Raw genomic sequence first — 27,235 nt, 5'->3', positions numbered from 1 at the left:
TTTGGTTACTATAGACAGGTGTGGTTACTATAGACAGGTATTGTTACTATAGACAGTGTATGCTGTAGTCTGTTGTATTCCTGTAAACAGACATGGTCCCTATATACAGGTAATGTGCCTTTAAACAGGTTTGGTTACTACAGACAGGTATGATACCTTGAAATAGGTTTGGTTACTACAGACAGGTATGATACCTTTAAATAGGTTTGGTTACTACAGACAGGTATGATACCTTTAAATAGGTTTGGTTACTACAGACAGGTATGATACCTTTAAACAGGTTTGGTTACTACAGACAGATTATGCTGTTTTCTATTGTTTCCCCGTGGACAGACATGGTTACTATAGACAGGTGTGGTTACTATAGACAGGTGTGGTTATTATAGACAGGTTTGGTTACTATAGACAGGTTTGGTTACTATAGACAGATGTGGTTACTATAGACAGATGTGGTAAATATAGATAGGTTTGGTTACTAGACAGATGTGGTTACTATAGACAGGTGTGGTTACTATAGACAGATATGGTAAATATAGATAGGTTTGGTTACTAGACAGATGTGGTTACTATAGACAGGTGTGGTTACTATAGACAGATATGGTAAATATAGATAGGTTTGGTTACTATAGACAGGTGTGGTTACTATAGACAGGTTTGGTTACTATAGACAGGTTTGGTTACTAAAGACAGGTGTGGTTACTAGACAGATGTGGTTACTATAGACAGGTGTGGTTACTATAGACAGGTGTGGTACCTTTAGACAAGTTTGGTTATAACAAACAGGTATGGATCCTGCAGACAGAGTATAATGTATTCTATTGTATTCCTGTGTACAGGTGGACCTGACCTGGGATGAAACTGACCATGACCGACTCAAGGTGACCATGCGAGCTCCATCTAAGATGGACACCGCCACAGAAGATGATTTTAAAGCCTATCTGGCTTCCAGTTCGGATGAGGACGAGAGTAAGTACCTATTCATTATTGATCATCCCTAGTCATAAAACGTTGTTCAGTTGCTTTGAGAGCTAATTGAAGTAGGCCAATAAGAGTGAAAATGCAACTGTACTTTAAAATGTATTATAACAGAGATGAATGTTAAAGAACACAACGGTATCAATGATGTGCAGTTTATTTTCTTCATCCGGTCATTAATGAAATTAAATTCTTTTAAATATGTCTTAAATTGGAGATAATTACCTATTACATAACAGGTCTTAGTGGACTAAGGCCTTAAATTGTGACACCTTTAATATGTATAGCATTTGACAGAGCTGTGATTGGTTTGCATGCTACCGTTTAATTTGTGTTGCATAAAAAAAAATATATATATATATATATCACTATTATCTCACAATATCACAGTTTCTGTGTATTTCATAAATGTTTACAAATATCTTGGTTATGTGATAAACAGAATCTTACTCTTGTTTTCATTTCATTTCAGACTTATAGAACTTGTGACTAAAAATCTGTCATGTCTGAAATGCTTGTTTCATGACATGAATTTCATATAAAATCCTCTAATTATAACCAAACAAAAGATACAAATATATTGTTTTTATTTCCAGATCCTTATGGTAGCTTTGTGGGTGCATCAGATGAAGAAGGTCAGTCTGAGGAATCAGATAACGAAGACAAACACATAGACAAATACCGGAGGCTGTTACAAAGCATTCAGGAAACCGAGAAGGAACAGGAGAATAAGGATGTGGAGATGGAGGTCACATGGGAACCAGGTTAGAGGTCAACTAGGGGGCTCATCTATAAGGTCATTTATACTACCAGAATCCCAAATATGGAAATTTCCAACTTCTATTTAGCTGCATTTGAGAGAACAAGCATACTGGGTATTGCTAAAGCAATATGTATCCCCTACCAGCCCCTGCTAAAAATAGTAACAGTGACCTTAACCCAAAACCCCTGAAACTCGAACTTTAGTCTGAGATGATATGGTCTTTATCATTGTGTAAAGTTTAATAAAAATCCCTCAAGGAAGCCACTAGAGTGATGTCAAATTTTGGAGGCGTGTACATACGTACAAGATAGATAGAGACGAAACCTATAGTCCCCCTGATTTCACTGGTAGAGGAATAATAATCTGGAGGGGGATTCGTTAGAGGAAATTGGCGGTTGGAAATGATAAACTGCATAAAGACAGGGAAAATATCTAAATTGTTACACTCTCTCAAAATTCATTATTATTATTATTTAAACAAATTTACATTTGACTAGCCAATAGAAATGCCATAAATATTTGGTGCGTATAGAAGTAGATTAGAGAAATACTCCCAGAAAATACTGTTTTACTAGAAATTGCTTTTTGTTTATTTACAGGTTTGAAGCTGACGACAGAGAAACTCTTAAAAAAGAAGGAAGAAGAGAAAGACAGTACAACGTGGGAGAAATATCTGATAAAGAAAAAGGAGAAAAAACAGAAGAAAAGAGAGGAGAGAAAGTTACAGGCGAAAGGAGAAAAGGAAGAAAGCAATACAAAAGGGAAATCTAACAAGGTACCATGGGGGAGTAGTTTGTGTAGCCTAACATTAAAGGAAGCATGCATAGTGTTAAGGGTAATCAGTGATTATTAACAGTTAGTGAGTTTATAATGAAAACTGAGCAGCAGGAAGGAAAGACTATGCATGCTGTACCTCACCACATATCATAAGAGGTGCCTAGTTAAGGGGTCATGCTGCAAAAACCATTATCCTCTGTTGTCTTCCGTTAAGGGGACATTGAAGAGCTAGAGAATAAGACATTCTGTATTCCACTGAATGTTGACCGAAGAAGGTGACAAAAAGTGGGGCCCCTTCAGAATCGATGAGTTTCTTCCCATTGCAACACCTGATCTTTCTGCTTCCTCTTTCTTTGATTTGTGATATTATGCTGGTGTCTCCATGATACCCATCCTTATATGACCTTGGCTGTTGTGAGCATAATAACGAACATACCGCAGCCTCCCAAAACTCACATACGCACTCACCACACGCATGCATGTCGCATGTACAGGAGGCCGTCCTTAAATAACCTTAGCCGTTAATAGGACGTTAAACAAAATAAACCAAACAAAACCAAACCCTTCCTCATATGGCTTTGGCTGTTGTGAGTATGATACCCTTCCTTATATAACTTTGGCTGTTGTGAGCGTAATACCCATCCTCATATGACCTTGACTGTTGTGAGCATGATACCCATCCTCATATGACCTTGGCTGTTGTGAACATGACACCCTTCCTCTAATGACCTTGGCTGTTGTGAGCACGACACCCTTCCTCTAATGACCTTGGCTGTTGTGAGCACGACACCCTTCCTCTAATGACCTTGGCTGTTGTGAGCATGATACCCTTCATCATATGACCTTGACTGTTGTGAGCATGGTACCCTTCCTCATATGACCTTGACTGTTGTGAACATGACGCCCTTCCTCATATGACCTTGACTGTTGTGAGCATGGTACCCTTCCTCATATGACCTTGACTGTATGACCTTGGCTGTTATGAGCATGGTACCCTTCCTCATATGACCTTGACTGTTGTGAACATGACACCCTTCCTCATATGACCTTGACTGTTGTGAACATGACGCCCTTCCAACAAATGCAAATGTTAATGCAGGAAGGAAACAAAACATTGAATTGATATCATAAAATAATACCTTACATAAATGTAAGAGTACCATGGATGTTGTAATTGTGTATAAATATGAATACGGTTCATTGTAGATTGACAGAGAGGCTGACCTTGGTGATGGTGAGGCAGCTTTCAGTGACGATGATGTACCAGGTGGGGTTGATATGTCGGAGTTTACTGACGAGCTCGGTGGTGACCCCAAAGTTAAGAAAGGTTTGTATAATTATATTAGGTCTAGATTTAGATCTAGATTTTATTTCACATGTATAGATTGGAATAAAAAGCAATACATTATTTTGTAAATTTAGTGTAAATATATAACATGCATTGCCTGTAATTGTATAGAATAAAACACACTTGAAAAGTACGAGGGTATGTTTTGGATCCAACTACAATCCGAATAGTATAACTTGTAAATCCTGCAATTGATCTTGAAATTTTCGCTGTCATCTTAAATTCACCCTATCATCAAAGGGTGAAAATTAAACGGGGGCGAAAATTACCAGGTATACAGTAATGAAACAATATTTCTGACTGGTAGTAGATCCAGTGTAACTGCTAGTAGATTTGACTGCAAAAAATAAATTTATTACATCTTATACAAATTTCATTTTCTGTTCACTTGTATGAAGGTGTCGGTGATTACTCATGGACCGTTATGGACAGTAATATTGATATATTTTCATACTGGAGTTGGTTTTTTGCCAGAGTAAACATACTTTTATTCCATAAAAGTTATAGATTTTTCTGAAGTAAAACATAAGAAAAATTCTGGGTAATTTAGCATTGCATTGCATAAGTTGACTATGTCCATTAAATAGATCTTCACCTTAACTTAATAAAACTGAAACGTGAATTGACAGCATGAACTTAAAAAAAAATGTGCAATTTTAAACATCTTTATATTGTAGGAAAGAAGAAAAAGAAAAAGAGGGTTGTAGAAAAATTAACGGAGGAGGAAAAGAAGGAAAAAGCAACACAAGAGGTAAATTATTATCTTTACGGAGGGAATGTGTAATATTTAGGGAGGAATGTCTACTGTACCTAGGGAGAGGGGAGAGGACCTATTCCAATGGGGACGGAAGGTGTAATATATTGGGTGGAATGTCTACTGTACATATTGGGAGAATGGAGAGGACCTATTCCAATTGGGAGGGAAGGTGTAATATTCTTGGAGGAATGTCTACTCTACCTAGGGAGAGGGGAGAGAACCTATTCCAATGGGGACGATAGGTGTAATATATTGGGAGGAATGTCTACTGTACATTGGGAGAGGGGAGAGGACCTATTCCAATGGGGACAGAAGGTGTAATATATTGGGTGGAATGTCTACTCTACCTAGAGAGAGGGGAGAGGACTTATTCCAATGGGGACAGAAGGTGTAATATATTGGGTGGAATGTCTACTGTACATAGGAAGAGAGGAGATGACCTATTCCAATACGGAGGAAACGTGTAATATTTTGGGAGAAATTTCTCCTGTACCTAGGGAGATTGGAGATGACTTATTCAAAATGGGGAGGGAACGTGTAATATTTTCTTCGAAGCAAGTTAGAAATGGGCAAATTTCCAAATATGAGGAGAGAACTTACTGCTATATATATATAAAGTCCAATTTTGTTGGAGGGGATCCGGAGGAATGCTTGTTTTATGAGAGGGCCTTTTATTTTTCATGGGAACAGAAAAAGTCAGTACCTATTTCCAGTAATAAAAGTCCCCTGAATGATGGCCAGGTTTTGATATTTAAAGATAATATAAAACATTCATGTTTATTTTCAAGGCGGAGCTTTCCCTGTTAATGATGGATGAGAAAGAGGATGACCGCCGTCACTTCAACCTCAAGGACCTCGTGGAGGACAATACATCAAAAAAGAAAAAGAAGAAATTCAGGAAGAAGGATTTGTTGAAAAATAAAGCAAAGCCTGAAGATGAATTTAAGGTATATTTGAGAGTAGAAATACCTATAAATAACATCTTCAGGTATATGAACAAGTTGTTTTACCTTATTTCAGATTGAAGAAATTTGAATATTCAGTGATAAGCCCATGTCTGGTATTATATAAATAAGCCTATGCCTGGTTATAAGCCCATGTCTGGTAATAAGTCCTATGCCTGGTAATAAGCCCATGTCTGGTAATAAGTCCATGTCTGGTAATAAGCCCATGTCTGGTAATAACTCCATGTCTGGTAATAAGCCCATGTCTGGTAATATGTCCATGTCTGGTAATAAGCCCATGTCTGGTAATAAGCCCATGTCTGGTATTAAGCCCATGTCTGGTAATAAGTCCATGTCTTGTAATAAGCCCATGTCTGGTAATAAGTCCATGTCTGGTAATAAGCCCATGTCTGGTAATAAGTCCATGTCTGGTAATAAGCCCATGTCTGGTAATAAGCCCATGTCTGGTAATAAGCCCTACCATGTCTATTATAGTTCAGTATGCTAATGCTATTTCCTTGTCCTGCAATAAGGCCACCCCTACTTTGGGTAAAAGTTAAATGTCAGCGATGGCCCACTGGGTTTCTAGCAGGATAAATACGATAGATAGCAGTATTAAACAAGGCTTATCTATTGAATCAGTAAATCATGTTTTTTCGATTATTATTATCCCCCCAAATTTAATTGCTTTACGTGGTTAAGACCAATATTGTGACAGATTTTTCATTTATTGATTAGTATGTATAAAATATATTTCAAAATTTACAGCCGAGAATAGGAATCTGTATGTGCTAGTTGTCCTACAGAAAGTGACACCGACAATTCTAATCTGTTACAGGTGGATTTGGAGGATGAGCGTTTCACAGCAATGTACTCGTCACACATGTATAACCTAGATCCAACGGCGCCCGAGTACAAACGTACCAAGGGCACAGAGGCGATCGTCAATGAAAAACTCAAACGTAGTAAACAGAAGCGAGATAAATCCGGAGGCAGTGATAGGAAAATGGACAGACAAGGGGATATTACAGAACCTCCCAGTAAAGTGAAACGAGACGCTAATGAACATCACGGTCAGGAAGCATCGTTACAGTCGCTAATTAAATCAGTGAAAACAAAAACACAGAATTACAATATCAAATCAAAATCAAAGAGATGACAACTTTGTGAGAGTTTTTCACCTACATCAATAACTCAGGATTGAATGGTCTTTGAACACCTTGCGGCAGCTAAGTGATCCGTCAGTCAGTATGTGGTATATAAGGAATAGATATACATTGTATATCATATATATTATTACTGGTAAGTTATCAGCTACTTAAAGTCTGACGTTATGCTCTATTTTCCATTTTTATGCAGCTGTAACAATCCTGCAAATCTTAGCTATGTCGTGAAGTACAAGATATTCAGTAGCGCCACAAACTGTCCTGTTCACGCTCTCGGAGTATAATATGTACATTGTACCAGCAATATGACTACAGAAATCCTCTTGTCAGGACCCGACATCATGGATTTGGTAACCCTAGCAACCCTGTATGACATTACAGGTAAACCATCCAGGTGTTCAGTGAAGTCTTGATACTAGCAGTATCTACTTGAAGTCCCCTAAAACACAGTCTGCATAGTAGGACAAGATCTATGATGGCCTACTAAGAAGGATGTGAATAAATTGGCAAGGGCTATAATACACTGAATATTAAATAGTGAGAAAAAAGTTGGATACTTATCAAAAGTAAGTAGATTAGCTGTTACAAGAAGGCAGAATTCTGAGTCAAAGGTTAAGGTCAATAAGTCAAGGGTCAAATTAAGATCAATGAAGATTTGTTATACATTCTAGTTGGAAAAGTTTTTAAGAATTCTTCTTTTGATTGCGAAAGGCAAGGATTAAAATAATGTCTGTCAAATGATGGATAAAGAGAATAATTTTAAAATTGATCGTGTTTTATTATTTCATAAATACCTGGGGTATGTCAAATGATGGATAAAGAGAATAATTTTAAAGTTGATCGTGTTTTATTATTTTATAAATACCTGGGGTAGTACAGTTAGTCCAGCGAATGTTGAGGGACATTTTGTTATGAAATAAAATTTAATTATTTATTATATGAGAAGATGAATTTCATAAATGTATTGTTACAACGTGTACTGTTTTGAAAGTGTGTTAAGGTTGAGAGTCTCAACACATTTCAAGTCTATTTCTCACTTGACGATTGTTATTTTTTCAAATAACAAATAGGAACTCTTCTTTGAAGGAGGTAGAATAGAGTGCTGAGACTGCCTACCTTAACACAAAATCTTCAAAATACTTTGTTTACCAACACATGAAATGATGAAATAAAATATAAAAATGAAAAACAATACCTGAATTTCCTTTTATTCTTTCATCTTCCGAGATCATTCACACATTTCATTCTCTGTGTCATTATTGGTGTAAAGTAGGTTAATTATGGGAACTATTTAAGATTTTTGTATGAACACTTCAAGTTATCCTCATACAACTTTCACACAAAAGTCTTATGATTGGCACTTCAGATTCGAACATTCAAACACTTCATTTGAACAATTATGGACAATACTGGTATGTCCTGGAACAAACACTGATGCGTATACTTTTATCTTTGACACTTTGATTTTGAATAATCACATAATCACACTCTTTTTCATTACACTTTGTCCATCATCTTCTTGAACAATTATGAGCACTCTGTCCTTGAACAATTATGAGCACTCTGTCCTTGAACAATTATGAGCACTCTGTCCTTGAACAATTATAGGCACTCTGTCCTTGAACAATTATAGGCACTCTGTCATTGAACAATTATGAGCACTCTGTCCTTGAACAATTATGAGCACTCTGTCCTTGAACAATTATGAGCACTCTGTCCTTGAACAATTACTGGCACTCTGTCCTTGAACAATTATAGGCACTCTGTCCTTGAACAATTATGAGCACTCTGTCCTTAAACAATTATGAGCACTCTGTCCTTGAACAATTATGAGCACTCTGTCCTTGAACAATTGCTGGCACTGTCCTTGAATAATTATAGGCACTCTGTCCTTGAACAATTATGAGCACTCTGTCCTTGAACAATTATGAGCACTCTGTCCTTGAACAATTATAGGCACTCTGTCCTTGAACAATTATGGGCACTCTGTCCTTGAACAATTATGAGCACTCTGTCCTTGAACAATTATGAGCACTCTGTCTTTGAACAATTATGGGCACTCTGTCCTTGAACAATCTGGCTGTACCGGTTATATCACATTGTCATTCCACAGTACGTTTTTAACAGACCAGGTGTCGTTGAAGGACAGTCCTTGTATTGGGTCAATTATCTCATTATCTGTATCAAGACCTCATCATACTGCCTTTTCTCTAGTTTTGTACATTTTCCCTGTGCTAAGAGCATTAATCAATCATTAAACTCAATTCCAAATTGTCAAGATTTCTGATTGGGGGAAATGTCGATAATTTTTTATTCAATCTGATTCCCAGTTAATTTTGGCATGTTTGATCCACTGAATATCGGGCATGGCGTCAGACCTAGTCAGCACTTTCTTGCCGTCCCATGTAAGGTTGTAGAACCTCGGGAATGTTTATCGTACCATCCTGAAACAAGGAACATTACACACTATCAGTTATGTCCGACTGAACATACATATCATCTAAAAGGCTGATTACTTTATACTACAGGTCACATCAAAATTTAGGAAAGAAAACTGAGATATTGTATATTTCTGGGCATTTCATATACTGCAGGAATTTGTCACAATAAATTTTTATCTTTTTTTTTACAATGAAAATATTTTCATACCTCATTCTGAAAATTCTCAAAAATGGCCATCACCATTCTGGGTACTGCACATGCTGTTCCATTCACCTGTAATCAAACATCGGAATAGTTAAAACTGGCTACACTAAACACAAATGTATTGGTAAAGGATATGAATTGGGTTCATATATCCTGCTGTACTCAAGTTTTTTATCCAAAGACTTCTCATCTAATCAAATGACTAATCATTTTTTCTTTTCAATTCAAACAAAAATATAATTGATATTTGTCATTTTGGATGATAAAAAGAAACCATCTAGTTAGAGTGCTGAAGTGACCATTATCAAGTACAAACTTGGAAAATTCAAAAAGACCGAGAATCAAGTTCTCTTCCGATTCTACTTACTGTGTGGATGTGTCTGGTTGTTCCTGTGCTGGTCCTGTATCTAACGTTGAGTCGCCTACTTTGATAATCTGTACAATTTGAGGCACTGGAGATCTACAAAATAATATGATTATCAGAAATAAAATAACTTCATCTTAATTCTTGAGTTTCCATGTATACTGTATCATATCCCAGGTATTCATATCATCTTATAATAGACGACTTCCACTATGATCATGTCAGGATATTGGGCCGACCAACACTGCACCATTGAAACGTTCTTTTTAAGAATGCCAATGTGGCGCAGCTGTATAAGCTGCAGGGTTTTTCTGGCTTGGCGATTGGGTGCCATGGATCATGAGTTTGAGGCCTGGTCAGGGCACGAGTCTTAAGGTTGTCTTCCTTCGTCAATTGTGTTACTATGTTATATATCATACAGTTGACACATACATCCCCCAGGACTATCTGATTTTTACTATTGGTCAGGCACAGAACATTCCACACTTACCTCACCCCAGAAGTTCATGGCTGGCATCCAAGCCTCAATATCAAACTTTCGGTACGCTGGAGCACCAAGTTCATGAGTTGGCATTTCCAAGATTCTGACAAAGTAAATCAGTAAATACGGTGACCCAATACCCTGAATTTGAAGTTCCAGTCACAAGTACAGTAGAAGATAGAGGCAGGACCAACTTTTAGCCCGGACAAGACAACAGACAGATGAATTGAGACAATGCAAAACTATGGTCCTCTTAAGTTTCTGGGGGGGGGGAGAATAACAAATAAATGAACGAATAAATAAATGAATAAGTGTAAACAGTCCTAAAAAAATAGTGATTAAACCATAGGAAAACAGGTTAATTTAACAAGTAATATTCTAATGTTGATATGGCCTAAAAATAGATAATATACATTGTATTTATAAACAAGGATGGTGGGTATTGCTCAAGCAATACACAATACATGTCCCCTACCACCCCGCACTGAAAATAGTAAATGTGACCTTGATATTCACCCAAAAACCCTGAAACTCAGAACTTCATTGTTAGCTACTCATACTGAAGTTACATACCAACTTTCACCAATATACCTTGAAGCAAATAGAAATCAATAAAACAAGTCTAGGTTCAGATTTCTTAAGTTTGTAATGTTACCTGAAATGTAGGCCCAGTTCCAAGAACATTTCTTTCTCTATATCGAGATACTCCAGCAGAAGATTGTCAGCCTCTGAATCTGTACTTGTCACCCCAAACATCTCCACCTGTATACAAACAAAAAAATCTATATTAAACCATTAAAACATACTGATCTCGGTACATACTCACCTCATAACACTGATAGTGCACATTAAAAAGTTTTCATATCGAGATAAAAAAAACACATTTGCAGTTTTCAAAATGTTTTTGAGATATCCTCTTTGGTAACAGTATCTTCCAGCCATCATATCTGACGAAGGGTAGACATTTTGGTTTATGCCTTGCTTGGAAAGGAGTGTGGGTATCTCAGGCTATAGAAGACGTTTGACCAGTCAAACTGGTTTTCATTATATTAACACAAGACTATAATGATTATTTATTTATCAGATTTTAACAAACCTTTGTAAACTGGTGTACCCTGTAGATGCCCTGCTTCTCTTCTCTGCCAGCCGCCTCGGCTCTGTAACATCTGCTCACCGAACACAGCCTATACAATCAACAACATCAGACTTACCTTACACTTCTACAAATGATATATATTTGGTTTATAACAAAGATCTTGTGAAATCAGGGATTTTCCTACAATAGAAACAGGGTCTGTTAAAAGTACCCATTCCCCTAAAAAAATCTTCTGAAAATTCCCAATTTGCCACTAAAAAATTTTCCAATTTTGAGGTCAGTTTTGAATGATTAAGTATATAATTTCATATATAAAGACCTACCATGTATATTAAGGCAATTTTGAAACATAAAAAATAGCTAAATATAACAAACTGAAATCAAAAATAATATAAAGGCAATATTCATCAAAGAAAAACTGAAATTTGTATGACTTTCTCTATTTTTTGTTTTTCCCAATGTCACATTTTGTCGCGTAGAAATTCCCAATTCAATGGACCCTGGACCCAATTGAAAAATTGTAGGAAATCTCTGGAAATATTTGCAAATTGCACATGTAAGATACAAAGTCTCCTTTGGAATGGACCTTGTGGTCACTTCTTTGGGACTAAAGGTTTCTTTTCGGGTTTCTTTTCCGAAACCGACAAGGAATTATACAACAGATTGAGAAGTTCTCTATTGAAGTACTTTTTAAATATTCATATAAAACAACATTTATTCGGAAGAAGAATAACTATCAGTAATACCAATTCGGAATCTGACAAAAATGTACAAATATAAACAAAATTGCTGCAAAACTTCAAACTGCTTTAACTTTTAGTAAACCTCTTATAACCCTGGTAAATTCTAGCCGCAATATACTGCTCAGCTAGAGAGATCTTCTCTTTAGCACGATCAGTTGAGTGTAAGACTAGTAAGCCAGAGGTCCCAGGTTCGATTCCTGGCGGAGGCAGTGACTTAAATTAAATTAATCATGCACTCTGTTACACTTTGTTAAAACAAAACAAAAATAATCCTCTGGCTTTAAAGTTGTACTTACTTTGTAAGAGATTTATTTTCATTCTGATACAGTACAATTAAAGTTCCTGGGTTTAACACTGGGATTGGTAATTAAATGTGTATTTTATAGATACTTGGAATTTTCTCTTTTTATTGTCATATTTTCTTTCACTCGTAATATTTTATAATCAGTTAATTAATTGATTTAAATCACTTATATGTTAACATGTGAACAATTGATCACATAGTTACTCGAATATGTGTAAACCATGCATCAAAAATAAATGATACAATCCCTGTGTTGTCACTATAAAATTTTAACAAAAACGAATGGTCCAAAACAGCACCCTGCTGGACACAGTAGTATTCCTAATCAATAATCACCTGTGCACAAATGAACAACCCACTTTGAATATTCCACAAAAAGGACAACACGACAGGTCATTATGGTTTGACTATACATGGATGTATCTATACTTTATATTTCATATTATATTTATATATAATTTATATTTCGTATCAAATAAATATATATAAATAACCTCAAAATCAAAACATTTAAAACAAATCTGTTAATATATACCTTCTGGGAAGTTCTGTTTCCTCCAAAACTTCATTCAGGAAAAAAGCTGCAAATCATAAAGATATTTTTGAGAGCAAGAAAATCAAATTTTTCAAGTGTGTAATTTTCATGACTATCAAACTCTGACAAACAGAACAATACTAAAATTAACAATGACATTTTCCATGATGTGTGGCATAAAGCCAATTTAAACCATACATATATTTAGGCTACATGCAGATGGTATACATGTAATACTGGTGATAAATTATTTAATTATTATTGACTTAAACATAAAACAAGAGGTGGATGGGGGATGCATCATTCACCTGAATTTTGATCAAATTAATGACAATAATGGTGATTTTCATATTCAGTAATATTACAATTATGCCTCCATTTTGGAATAGAACATTCAGAACCATAAATGATAGCACCTTTGTTTTTTTTTATAAAATTTATTCAGTTAAAAATGTACTCAATTTTAATGTCAAATCTTCATTTCCCTTATTTGGCCATGTCCTTCCCCCAATATTTCATAATACTCAATATAAAATTTGGTTGTAATACTTTCATGGATTAAATTTATTACATCCATGGGGCCCTGCCCCTTTGACCCCAAAGGGGCAGATATTTTGAACATGTCTCGATCATCTAATAATGCCCCAGGCCCAATTTGATTATAATCCATTGAGCAATTCAGGATCAGTAGCAATTTAAAGGAAATTATGATTGCGGACAAGCATCGTATATAGTGCCATGGCAAAAGCTCAACAGTTCTTTGGACAGGGACCCCATCAACTGATCATCTGTATGATCCAAGAAAATTCTTTGGGTGTAAAGAGAGCTACAATGACTAAACAAGAAACGAAGCGTTCTGGAACGGACATGTCACTACAGATTATACGTAGTAAACATAACCTCTTACCTGCTAGTGGCATTTCTGCTGTGCCTATAAGACACTGTTCTCCGTGGAATTTTTCATCTAGTGTATAGACCTGAGTTACCTCCCCTTTTGTATGAAAGCCACATGCTTCCTGTTATACAAGGTAAGTAAAAAAATGTTTTAAAGCGAGTGTAAGATCTACCATGCAGTTTAGCCCAAATTTCTTCTGACAATAGATATTTTAATGGATAGATGACTGGTCAAAATATCTATCCACATGTATTGGGTTCAGAGAAAAACTTGGGCTAGCAATAAAAAAAATTACAACAAAATTTAATTATATGCCATCTTTTAGGAGTATTTCAGTCAATTATTTGGATGGTTATACCAATACACAGAACTTTGATCCTTTGATTGGTATGATTTATTTTTGTTTTTAGCAATTTATTGTATCTTTTTTTCTTTTTTTTTTTTTCACCATATAGTTGTGAAAATTGTGGTGTGACACCTTTAAGTTTAAGATAGACAAAGTCAAGCTACTTACAGAATCAAACATGGAAGACTCAACAGCTTTTTTTCTCTATGTCTTCAGAATACCAGTACCTACATTATTTATTTCATTTCAGTGATACTCTTGTTTAAACCTGTCTTGCAACATCGTGATACATAATCATCGTATCGTAAAATATTGTTACGAAGTTCTACCAATAAGGCAGATCTAGAATGTACAGATGCCAAATCAGATAATACATTTTTTAAGAAATAGATATTTACTGACTTACAATAATAGCTGGATTGATAATTTCTGGAACGGTCACAAGTTCGAATCCTCTAGCAATCAGCTTGTTGATGGCGAGTCGTATGAGGGCATGCTCTAAGTCTGCTAAATCGGAGACGAAGTAATACGACCGTGCACCAGTAGTGATGCCAAGGTTACTGAAAGTGAACGAGTCCCATTTAAAAACTAACGAACTCCATGTTTATGAGCATGTTCGTGAATAGTGGATAACTTTAAATTTTCATAGTTTGTGTATGTACATCTCAAAACACATAATATTGACATTATTGACACAGAAATATTGGAAAGCAGTGTGGCTCTATATCATAAGAAAAGCAAATGTATACCCAATTTTTTTTTTTAGAAAGATGGGAAATAGCTACCTATAATTGCTGGTAAAACAAGGGTTGTTAAATTGCCTGATTTATGGCAAGCCGATACTTACTTTAATCGGAGCAAATTAAGGTTTTCACCCAATTTTGAAGTCTTCTGAGGTTTGAAGTCCTTGAATTCTGGAAGGTAGAACAGCCATTTTTATAAACTCGACAGATTAAACATGTAATTAATGTCACCATCTTAACAGTTTATCAATACATAAAAACTAGATTACTGACATGTCCACAAGCAAGAGAATCTATACTGTTGGTATACATTTTTTTTTTCTATGATTTTTGTTTTAAATTCCCACTGGAGTTGGCAAGGCTCTCCAACTTTGATCATCCTTTTCTTGTGTGAAATTTTCGAAATAAGATGGCCATAAGGCATAATTCTGGAAAAATAAATTGACTATTACTAAATCAGAACCTTACCTGCACATTGATCGTTATTACACAACTACATGCCAAAGTACATCTTAATACCTGTTTCTGTTGTGTAAATGATCAGAAACAAAGTTATTATGGCATGATGGCAAAGAATTATCCGTACAGCTATATATATGGCCTTAACCATAATATGCGGAACTCTTTATTCTTGCTCAACACACATCCAAGATTTACCCTTACCAAACTAAGCTAAGCATTATATACAAAATGTATAATTAGCCTATCAACACTTAATGGGACAATTTAGTGAAGTTTGAATTTATAAAACGAGTAAGAGTTTGTATACTTCTTATGATAGGTAAAATTGTGAAAACATTGACAAAAGCAACAAATATGTATTAAAGTATAGACTATACACACCAGTTTTTTCTCCAAAGGTACCGACCAGCTTTGCATTGGATTCGTCACCTATTGGCTAACATAGAAAATAATATACAATTATACAGAGTAAATACCATAAAGATATTCCATCAATAAGTGTACAAATCATATAAAAAACAATCTTTACAGCTATTACCATATCTGAAATAAGCCCAAGGGTGAAACACATCAACATTGATGTAAAGTAGGGGTGGGCTTATAGTAAGATATTGATATAGCATAAAATTTATGAGGATTTTATTAAAGTGTAATAAACATGGCTTCACTTATCACCAGACATGGGCTTATTATCAGACATGGGCTTATTACATGACATGGGTTTATCACCAGACATGGGATTATCACCAGACATGGGCTTATTACCAGACATGGGTTTATTATACCAGACATGGGCTCATCACCAGACATGGGCTTATTACCAGACATAGGCTTATCACCAGACATGGGCTTATTACCAACCAGGCTTATTGTCAGATGAATATGGTAATCTTAGTTTTCTTCATGATTTCTATGTATATTTATTCACTATCTCAATACACTGAGCAGAAAATCACAGAATGTATCATTGAAGAATAATTATTATATATAAATAAGTGCAGCCATGATAAATATGAACCAGTTATTAAGTACACACTTCCAAATTGTACTAATTTTAAGTACACACTTGCAAATTATAACAATTTTAAGTACACACTTGCAAATTACAACAATTTTAAGTACACACTTGCAAATTACAACAATTTTAAGTACACACTTGCAAATTACAACAATTTTAAGTACACACTTGTAAATAACAACAATTAAGGTATCCTCATGTATTTCCAGTAACATACACAGTACATACCGAATGAGGACTGGTTCCGTTAGGGATTTCTTTGGCAGCTTTTAACAGTTCCAATCTCTAGGTAAAGAAGATGTCAACTTCGTTATTGCTACATAAAATGCTACAAGGTATATTCAACAGAATTATGAAAAAAAAATTTTTAAGAAATAAAATAAAATAAATTATCACACCAGAATTATATTATCATCCTAGAAGTTTACCATAGTTACTGTTATAAATGTCAAAAATATTCATTAATACAATACAACAAAATATAATTATCACATCTGCTCATTAGTGTACTATTATAATTAGACTATAAAGTATGATGTATTATTTATTGTAATCGACTTTGCTGAACGACTGTGTTGAACACCTTTACGTATACTTACTCCATATATATATATAGCAATTACAGTAAATATTTCAATTTTTTTTCCCTAAATCTGGAAAACAGTCCAGTCAGATGAGACAAAATATAACTTCTTATATGTACTATTATATAATAGTACTGAGTGAGCTACTTTAAGCATGATTACAAAATCTACATGCTAAACTTTTAAAATCAGAGATAATTTTTGTAGGGAAATAAATGCATAATTATAACAAGGCATCGCAGAACAATACTAATCCCATCGCGGAAAACTCTGACGAAGAACGTTAATCACAAAGAATAACAAATCTGTGAAAACTTAAGCAAAAGTTTGGTTCTTGCACACTGCACTCCGCCTCGATGTGGTCTTGATGTGTATGAAGTTTGATGAAATTATCATGCATGGTTTAAAAGTTATGCTCCGGACAAATATATCATGTATGTACATACTTATGGGCAGATCCTCGAGGGGATAAAAAGTCTGTATTTGTTATAATTTATATAAAATCATGATTAAATCCTTACCGTTTCTTCATTTCCTGTTGCTTCAAACTCCGATTTCAGATCCAACTAAAATTATTTAAGTAAAGAAAATTAAAAATAAAAACAAATTTCAACTGTATTAATTCTGACAGTATTATAAAAACTGTCAGCATAACTAACCTACCCACACAAAATTACATTTTTGAGAAAAAATCATATTTAACTTTTATAAATAATCAAGAGAAAAAATCTACAAAATTGTGAACTGTAACACAAAATACTAGTAATCTTATAGTAATCTTGAATTTTGTGACATCAAGATAAATCATTTTTCTTTCTAGATGACATTATGTCCACAAATTTACATCCTATATATTCCAGGGGTTGTGTTCATGTATTATATCTATGGAGAGGAGATATACAACTTATTGAGAATTTAACTCTACGATTTTGAAGACTATAACTTACCACTCTGTCGATATCGCCGACACCTTTCCTGTTAGTTATGTTGGTAACGATATTCTCCCTGTTCCCTTCACAGATGTATTCCCAATCAATTTCTGTCTCTGGCATTTCCAAAGGCTGTTCCCAAGCATCTTGGCTGAAATCCTCCGAGGTATCACAATTTTCCGAGCTCCATACATTTTGCTCTGTTGCACTGAAAAGTCTCACATACGTACGACTGGACACAAGTGTCGATGTCTTCAATAATGACTGCTGGTTAGTCAATTGTGCAAATACAGGTATCCTTAATGTTGACAATGTTTGTTTCGCTAATTTTCTACATGATGTCATTTGTTGACATAATGTATTCTGATAACTGGGCAAATTTCTGCTACACACTGAAATTGGAATCCTCCTGCCGATGTTGAGTACCTGTGACATATTACGGCTTGACCTCTGGATTCCTTGACCTCTTTTGAATCTGTATGTGTCCTGACATTTACTTAACTAACATGTTCTCTACTCAATCAGCAACTGTTGTTTATTTCTTAAGGCTGAAATGATATTAGAATGCAAGATATACAATCTATAAATAAAATCTCTAGGTTTCAGAACTCACTTAAGATGTTGATACTTTATAACTTAGTGAAAGATTGTGGATTTGCAGACCCACAGCTTTTGGTTCTTCTTTAGCAAATGATGCTTTAGACCAAACTTGGTCGAAACCCATTATGTCCTTTATGACAGGTAGCCATTTAAAGCAAATTGCTTCTAATTCTCCTATTGGTACCTGTCCCCCCAGCTCCAGACGGCAAGTATCACCTGTACTAACTCAAAATTTGTTCCACTTCCCACAAGGACGCTTCTAGCTAAATTGGGTCCAAATCTGTTCAGTCATTCCTGACTAGTAGCAATTTAAATAATTTTTTTTCTATTTCCCAAATCTGGCCCAGATCATGCAGCCCCAGGGGGGGGCCTAAGCCAACATTTACGCAAAATTTGTTCCCCTTCCTGAAAGAATGCTTCAGAACAAATATCCTAATGGTCAAAATCTATTCACACTATCATGACAAGTAGCAATTTAAAGGACTCGCCTCTATTTCTCCTATTTGGTCCAGGCCCCTCTGACCCCAGGGGGACCAGCTAGATCAGTCAGCATTTATGCAAAATTTGTACCCCTTCCTGAAAGAATGCTTCTGAACAAATCTAAATGGTCAAAATCATTCACTCATCCATAACTACATGTAGTAGCAATTTAAAGGACTTTAATTACCTCTATTTCCTAAAATGGGCAGTATCAGTATCTATGCAAAATTTGCTCCCCTGACCCAAGGATACTTCTGACCAAATTTAGTAAAAATCCACTGAGACCTTTATGATCAGAACATGTAGAAGAGATTTAAAGGAAAAGTTGATAACAGATGACAGATGCTGCACAATGGGTTTAGTTTTTACTGGTCCTGTGGACCCGGTTAGCTAAAAATGTATTTTGATATATTTTTAACTTTTAGAGAATGGGGCCAAAGAAAACTTAGGTAATTAATTAACATGCACAGTCCAACGAAACAGGCACATTTTTTTAGGTTGTGATATGGTGTCAATCACTGGTCCACCTATTTTCCTTGATTCTGGGCCCCATCAGCTGTCAAGCTATCACTTCATACTGACAAGGTGAAATGAAGGGAAGTAACTGATCAATAGATCCGAATATTTTGTTTTACCTTAAAACTCTTCTTCTCCTAAACTGATGAATAATTTTAACTATATCAGATTATACCAATTGAATCCTGTTATTTTAGGCCTATAGGTAGAAGAATTGTTTCATAAATAGGCCTAAGACCACAAATTCCTATAGAAAAACAGACAACTAGGGCTATATGCTAGTACTGAGCTACATGCACAACGTTATATAAACTTATATAACAGTTATGTTCAATGTAACAAAACACGTGGGTGTTTGTGAGATTTGAAGTGCGCCTAGATCTGCGATACTGTGCATGCCTCGTTTAACAGTGACAGTCCCTGTGAATAGATACATCTGAAAATGCAACTCAAACAAAATAAAAACATTACCAGAAACTGCATTTTAGAAACACCGGTTCTCATCCTGGTAGTTGAGTTTGTCATTGAACGTTCCACTCAAGGGAGGTAATAACGTAAACAAACCCTACTTCCGGTTATTTAGACGTTAACAGTTTATGTTGATCAGATGAGCCCAGTGACTAATGTATGCTGACGCCAGTGGTCGGTAAGCTGTTCTGTCATTGCTTGTGGCGTGATTCCTGTTTTATTAATCTCCGTAAAAACTATTGGTGTATGCTTTTAATTAGTCATATATGATAAGGATATTGAAACAACAACCTTGTCTCTGATGACATTTCTGTCTCACAGCTGTCTCAGCCGGTCTCAGGAGAAGGGAACCTTTTGATCGTCGCACGTGTGGACAAAACATACACTGGTCAAGCGAAACTGACCACTCTTATGTTAGACAAAATAACTGCAAAGATTTTATGACAATATAATTCTCGTACTCAAATATTGAGTTTTTTTTAGATTTGGCCGTATGTGCATGTTTCTTAATTTTTTTTCATTTTTTTTCTGAGCATCTTTAATCAATGCTTACTGTCACAGGGGCTTGGCACGATTTTCCAAATGATGGTCCATATATATATGTATTATAGTGTCCTTATACATATATATATGGACCATCATTTGGAAAATCGTGCCAAGCCCCTGTGCTTACTGTCAGTATAGATTGAGAAGGTATTTTTTTTTAAATGCACAGCACTTCTGAAATAAAACTCTTATTACGAAAATAACAAAACTGCATTTATATTCTCATTTAGTAGTATGTTGTTTTGGATTTTGCTTTAGAAATTTAATTACTTAAATCAGGCATTTATTTCCATATACAAATTTTAAGTCACTGAGTTCAGTCTGAATGTTATATTGAGTTTCAGTGTTAGAGAAAGATTTTATATTGGACTAGAAAACTAGGCAAGGTCGGCAATGCACATACATATTGTACTTGATGTGAATTATTCAAAATCTGCAAGTAACTTAATTCACTTTGTGCTTTAGGATGAATGGCCTCTCCACCTCATATACAGCCTCTGAACCTAGAGGCAGCATCTTTGGTACAAAATGCAGGTCAGATCCAGGTTCAGCTGCCATCAGCTGGTCAGCATCCTCCCTTAGCAACCGCTGTGTCCACTCCATCACCAACAGCTCTGTCTGTCACCAGTCCCGAAGGCATTGATTGCTATGGCAACGAAAGGCAAGCTCTGACTGACCAGGCCAAATTTTTCAACAATTCTCTACTGAGTGATGTCATTCTTGTAGTCGGAGGAAGCCGCTATTTTGCCCACAAATTGATTCTGGTGCGGTCAAGTGATGTGTTTGAGAGAATGCTCAGTGACCAATGGAAGGACTCACAAGAAAAAGTGGGTATTAATTAAACATGTATATTCATATGTCATCATATGTATATCATTTATTTAGGTCATCATGCAAAGTTCTGTGATCATAGATTATTATGGTTACAATGTCATCATGTATGGAGTGCTATATCATCATATATAGGGTACAGTGTCATCATGTACGGGGTACTTAATCATCATCTTTAGAGTACAGTGTCATCATATATAGGGTACATTGTCATCATGTACGGGGTACTTAATCATCATCTTTAGAGTACAGTGTCATCATGTATAGGGTACATTGTCATCATGTACGGGGTACTTAATAATCATCTATAAGGGTACAATGTCATCATTTACTGGGTACAGTGTGATCATGTATAGTGTACAGTGTGATCATGCATAGGGTACTTAATCGTCATGAATAGGGTACCATGTCATCATGTACTGGGTACAGTGTCATCATGTACTGGGTACCATGTCATCATGTACTGGGTACAGTGTCATCATGTACTGGGTACATTGTCATCATGTATAGAGTACAGTGTCATCATGTACTGGGTACCATGTCATCATGTACTGGGTACATTGTCATCATGTATAGAGTACAGTGTCACCATATACTGGGTACTTAATCATCATGCATCTATAGAGTACAGTGTCACCATATACTGGGTACTTAATCATCATCTGTAGAGTACAGTGTCATCATGTACTGGGTACTTTATCATCATGTATAGTGTACCAATAACATGAAGTATGCCACTTACTAAGTCTACAAATAACAAAGTAAAAGCATTTTATTTACATGCTGCCTCAGGGTTATATTCCCTGTACGTATCACACCCCAGTTTCATCAGCATTATTGAACTTCAGGAATTCCTCCCAGCCTTGGTATTTGTCATAGGAAAACATTACAGAAATTAAGCCTGAAAGTTTATCTAAGATTTTTTTTTTCTTAGATTTGATAATAAGAGTGTTAATATTTCTTTCAGTTAAAGAGTGTTGATGAAGCTGGGGCCAGATCCTATCTAACATTTTTACAGGCATAGTATTGTAATTGTGTATTACATCATATATTTTCATGTTACACTGTCCAGCTAAAATAATGGTTCGTTTTCCAACAGGAACTGAAGCTGATAGAGGACAGTATATGTGTGAGTATGTTTCCAAGGTTCCTCACTTTTTTGTACAGCTGTCACATCCGACTGAACATGGAGAGTACGCTGCCTGTACTCGTCCTCGCTGACAAATACAATGTGAAGGATCTACAAGAGGTGTGTATCAACTTCGCTTGCACCTGTATTATACCAAAACTTCAGCTCAAGGACGTGTTCCATGTATGGTTTCAATACGCCACCAAGTGCTACCACCAAAGACTCATTAGCTCCTGTGTGACTGCCCTCTCAGAAAAAATGGACGACATCATCGCCTCAGTCGAGTGGGAGAGAGAATGGGGTCACCTTGACAGAGAACAGCTCATTGAATTCTTGAAAAGTTCATCCCTGTCCATCAAAGATGAATTTGAATTATGGAATGCCACGTTGAAATGGCTCACTTCTTCCCAGCATCCCAAACGTCTCTCCCAATGTCTGAAAAAAGTTGTGGAATATATCCGGTTTCCGATGATGACGCCCGAACAATTGACTGAAATAGAAGCTTCAGATATTGCCCTGAAGAATAAAGATCTGTTTCAAAAGCATTTCATGATAGCATACAAATATCATGCTCTGCCGTTAACACAGAGATCATTAGTTAAAGAGTTTCATGGACCCTGCTTCCTACTACGTAACTACACTGATCTGAGATGGGACAAACGCTTTGTTGTACCAATGTTTTCTGCAATACCAAGAGGAGCAGAAGTGAGTTTCCGCTTCACAACAAGATCATCGACCTTCCCCCCTCAGACCTGGGAATGGGAACTCAAGGTGTACCCAAGGGGGTACTCGTCAACTGCTGAAGATTTCCGCTGTGTAATCTACTCCAACCTTATACTCGACCAGCCACGTCCAGTTGAGTACTTGCTGTCCGTTGTTAGCAGGTCGGAACTTATACACACAGTATCTGGAAAGAAAAATTTCTCAAAGACACGATACACAGCTGACACGGAGATGGACAAGAAGATCACTGTCGCTGAGCTCAACGAGCTGAACTCTCCTCTGTTGGTGGATAACACACTGGTTTTACAGATTACACTTAAACCTGTTGAGTAACCATAGCAACAGTCATGGAGAAATTAAAATGTTACTTAAAAAAAGAAAGGATAAGAAAAAAAACGAAAATATCTCAGCGAAAATGTGCTTAAAATAAGGATACTTACACCAACATATTTACAGTTGCTGGATTATATTTTGAGACCAAATTTGTATATTTTAATGCAAACTACATCTGTATAATGTTTCTTTGTCGCAATATGTAGCGACTAATGCAGCATAATTTCTGCAGATAATTACAGGATAACTGATCTGCATATGAATTCTGAAATATAACTTTTTTACAAAGTTTACTGCAATATTTGCTGTCAACATTTTTCAAGAAGCCTGACCCAAGCTCTCTTTTCTGCATCCTAAGGAAAGGTCATAGAGTTTTATACATTATGGAAGTGACATGTTTAATACCAAGAATTTTATTGAATATTTTATCAGATTTTTTACAAAAAAAGAAAAAATCAAGGATTTGGGATATTTTATCAATCTTGTATTAAGGCTAAATTTAGAAATAATCCCACCCATTTTTATTGTAAAATTGCTAGTCCACGTTACTTTAAGTCAAACAAAGTTATCTATTGGCCCCCTGGCTTATTACAGGATTAATAGGGGACTGTGTAATTTGTAATTCTGTGCATAATTTATTCTAATGGTTTTGATTGGTGTTTACAGCGGGTCTGGAATCCAAGTATTTATAAAGTATAAATACTGTACTGACATAACTTGGTCCAGAAAGTCTATATCAACAAATCAATTTGTAAGTTCTTTAATGAAACATTATTAAACTGTGAAAGTAATAATGAAAAGAATTTCATGGATATTTTGTATTGTAATTTTGATACATTTAATAAATATATGAAGTTCAATGATATGATGGAGGGGGAAAAAAGAAGATAAATCTAGGTCACAGTGACTTAACAGGTCAGGAGTTCAGAATGTTTTGGATTTTTTTTTTATAGATCTGATCCATTTCTATAACCTAGGTAGTGAATAATTAGGGAAGGGAAGCTTAAGTGTAACCTTGGCAACATGGATGACATGTCTTTTGTATAGGCTCCCTTATAACTAGTCCAGTATGTTTTTACAATGAGAGAGGGATGGGGTCTCCATGTTACTTTGAAAACATGGGGTAATCATGGGTTATTGTTTTTTTTGGGGGGGAAAGGTTGTGTTTCATAAATGATTGGTTGTGAATTTTATATACCTTATAGGGTAATTGGTTTCATTGTAACCATGACAACATGGCTTATACCAATAGTAAGTTAGGAGACTGAGAGGGAATTTGTTGCTTAAACCATAAACTGGTAACATTGGGTATAGGTTGTACGTAAGGGATGAAATTGGTATAAATATATGAATAAATGGGAATCAATGGGGAAGAATTGAATAATTTCTACCATGACTTCTCGGAAGATATAGGTTGTGAGGTATATGGAGGATTTGAGTTTCCTCATAATCATTACAAGGTGGCTGATTATAAGCTAGTTCATGAATAGTGGGAGATATATCACATCATGCCATTTCTTCTGACCTTGACAATCAGAGCTATATCAAAAGATCTTGTATAGAAGCGAGGGGTACCATTCCAGATAGAGGAGTATATAATACTGTATAACCAATTATTTTTGCATGAGTTGTCTTCATTTTCACAAATTTTACTCAAATGAGGAAATTAAATTCACGCGGATTAAAATTTTGATATCCAGATATGTGAAAAGCATTTTGCATGCATCGTCAAATTTCAAATACTTTTGCTTCGTCATTCAATTATCAGGTGATCTATGAAGGTACTTTTAAAAGAAAATTTCAAAGAAACAGCATTTACATCACAGATTAAATTAATGTGAAAATAATTGTTTCATTAATCATCATTGACAAAATATTACAATCCATAATTTTGGAAAGAGCTTGGTATTGTTTTAAAAAATGACGAGAATAGTTTAATATCTTGAGTAATAGCTTGGTATGTATGAATTTCTTATTTGATGGATATAACGATAATGTTAATACAGTCAAACTTTCTTTTCCCAAACTGTGATCATTTAAAGACCTTACTTAACTCGAAATAAAAATTCAGTAAAAATTATATATAAGATGTATACAGTTTCTACAAATACTTGAATATCTCGACTTTTTTTCATTTGATCCAATTGATTATGAAATAATGAGGTTTAACTGTAAATGCCTTGTGAATTGTAAGTGAAGGCATCGTCCCTGCATAAATAACTGGTTATATGGTTATTCAAATAGTAGATATTGTAACGTTTGTATTTATTAATGAGTGTGTCTTTGAATTCTTAAATTATATAATCTAAAAGTGTGTATCTTTGAATTGTTTTTTGAAATTCGGCTTTGCATTCCATTTTGATTTAATTTTTATATTTTAAACAAACAGTATCAGGCATTTAACCTTTATTTTCTGGATCTGTGTTTGTCATTGCCATAATTTGTACCGTTATTATCACCGGTAAATGGTGTAACATTGTGTTTGTCAATGTAAATGTCAAATGATTTTTACATTGTCAAGCAAATTTCTGAATTTAATGTGGAAAAAACATGTATTTCATTTGTAGATGTTCATGATGAAAGAGTCATTTAACGCAAAAAATAGTTGACTAGATAAGGTATCATTGTCAAAGGATTTTAGTTTAGTTTACAGGATTTTTTTCCCTTGTTTTTAATGAAGGGATACTTTTTATGAACAACAGCAAAAACAATATTTTTTTGGTCCATAGATTTTGAAATGTTACATTTTAGGCATAAACAGATCTCCAGATATTAGTAATGGCTTTTGATAACTTTTATCTAGTACAACTAGAAAGTAAAATAATATCACCAAATTTCATCTTTTTAAATAGATATTGTGGTATAACCCTTTGGAATGTGATCAAGTTATCATGAGTCATGTTAAATTCAAGTTTATAACGAGTTTTCTCTACTATCCAGCCAGTGCTTTATGGGACCAATTGGATTTTATACAATTTTTTTGTTTTTTGTTTTTGTTCACAAATCTTCAAAATCCACTGGGATTTTCATGGCTTTATGTGCAATTTAAAGTAAAATATTTGTCCTGGGAAATTAACTTGAAGTTGAACATTACCTGGATTTGTTGAGAAACAGTCAGGATAATTGTTGTTATTGCCATACAACTATATATTTTGTCTATATAACGACTCGCTATTTTGTAAAACTGTTTATAAACATTCTCCTGTAAACGTGATGATCGAGTATTATTGGTGCTTTTTGTATTGTAAAATTTTATATGCGAATAAATCATTTAAAATCTTTTCATGACTTTATAAACACCCATCAAATACTTGATAAATTGCTCGGAGAGGCCCTCAGTCCTAACAAAGGAGCTTGATGACAAGTAACGAATATATAAGATAATTAGTACTGTAAAGACAGTGATGTTCTCTCTGTTCAATCTCCATACATTGATTTCTGCCAGATAATTTCCTGATAAATATAATTTTGTTTGTGATTCTTGCAAAGCTTGTGCACAAATTACCAAATTGGCAGGTTAACAGAAATTTAACATGAGTATGGAATGGCAGAATTCTAATGAATGTTTGTTGGTAAACTTATATGTATATTAGGGGGTGACCTATAGCTATTGTGTTTGAACCATTGGTTGTTGTGTGCCATGTCACTTTTCACATTCCATATTTCTCCATTGGTGGGATCTAGCCCAAACTTGTCTTGCATATTCTGATCAAGAGTTGTTATTTTTTGGGTC

General features: G+C 35.1%; 3 protein-coding genes across 3 annotated transcripts; 2 read left to right on the top strand and 1 right to left on the bottom strand.

Moving 5' to 3' along the window:
- Window positions 1-842: 842 nt before the first annotated feature.
- On the top strand, window positions 843-7,924 carry LOC117323015 (ESF1 homolog; the record flags this gene model as incomplete). The annotated part of the gene is given in 8 exon segments (XM_033877999.1): window positions 843-966; window positions 1,572-1,739; window positions 2,338-2,513; window positions 3,722-3,842; window positions 4,541-4,614; window positions 5,409-5,567; window positions 6,403-7,533; window positions 7,605-7,924. Coding segments are annotated over 7 exon segments (1,143 nt in total), but the record flags the coding sequence as incomplete, so codon positions are not given.
- A 674-nt stretch (window positions 7,925-8,598) lies between these two features.
- On the bottom strand, window positions 8,599-20,008 carry LOC117323013 (serine--tRNA ligase, mitochondrial-like). Its single transcript, XM_033877997.1, is given in 16 exon segments — window positions 8,599-9,119; window positions 9,121-9,174; window positions 9,380-9,445; window positions 9,744-9,836; window positions 10,231-10,324; window positions 10,877-10,983; window positions 11,318-11,405; window positions 12,900-12,945; window positions 13,807-13,915; window positions 14,547-14,700; window positions 14,988-15,054; window positions 15,727-15,781; window positions 16,592-16,648; window positions 17,469-17,513; window positions 17,895-18,424; window positions 19,944-20,008. Coding segments are annotated over 15 exon segments (1,527 nt in total). The 5' UTR covers window positions 18,312-18,424; window positions 19,944-20,008; the 3' UTR covers window positions 8,599-9,044.
- A 21-nt stretch (window positions 20,009-20,029) lies between these two features.
- Window positions 20,030-26,783, top strand: LOC117323014 (BTB/POZ domain-containing protein 17-like). Its single transcript, XM_033877998.1, has 3 exons — window positions 20,030-20,118; window positions 20,952-21,313; window positions 22,417-26,783. The coding sequence occupies exons 2-3, from the start codon at window positions 20,957-20,959 to the stop codon at window positions 23,500-23,502; spliced, it is 1,443 nt and encodes a 480-aa protein (XP_033733889.1). The 5' UTR covers window positions 20,030-20,118; window positions 20,952-20,956; the 3' UTR covers window positions 23,503-26,783.
- The last annotated feature ends 452 nt before the right edge of the window (window positions 26,784-27,235 follow it).

The sequence above is a fragment of the Pecten maximus genome, chromosome 3, assembly GCF_902652985.1.
Source record: "Pecten maximus chromosome 3, xPecMax1.1, whole genome shotgun sequence".
Classification (NCBI taxonomy): Eukaryota; Metazoa; Mollusca; class Bivalvia; order Pectinida; family Pectinidae; genus Pecten; species Pecten maximus.
This window is presented reverse-complemented; position numbering and strand designations above follow the sequence as displayed.

Excerpts from the sequence above, each read along its gene's own strand:
- LOC117323014 (XM_033877998.1), top strand. The coding sequence starts at position 20,957 with ATGGCCTCTCCACCTCATATACAGCCTCTGAACCTAGAGGCAGCATCT. Across the intron at positions 21,314-22,416 it reads GGAAGGACTCACAAGAAAAA|GAACTGAAGCTGATAGAGGA; the intron begins GTGGGTATTAAT and ends GTTTTCCAACAG.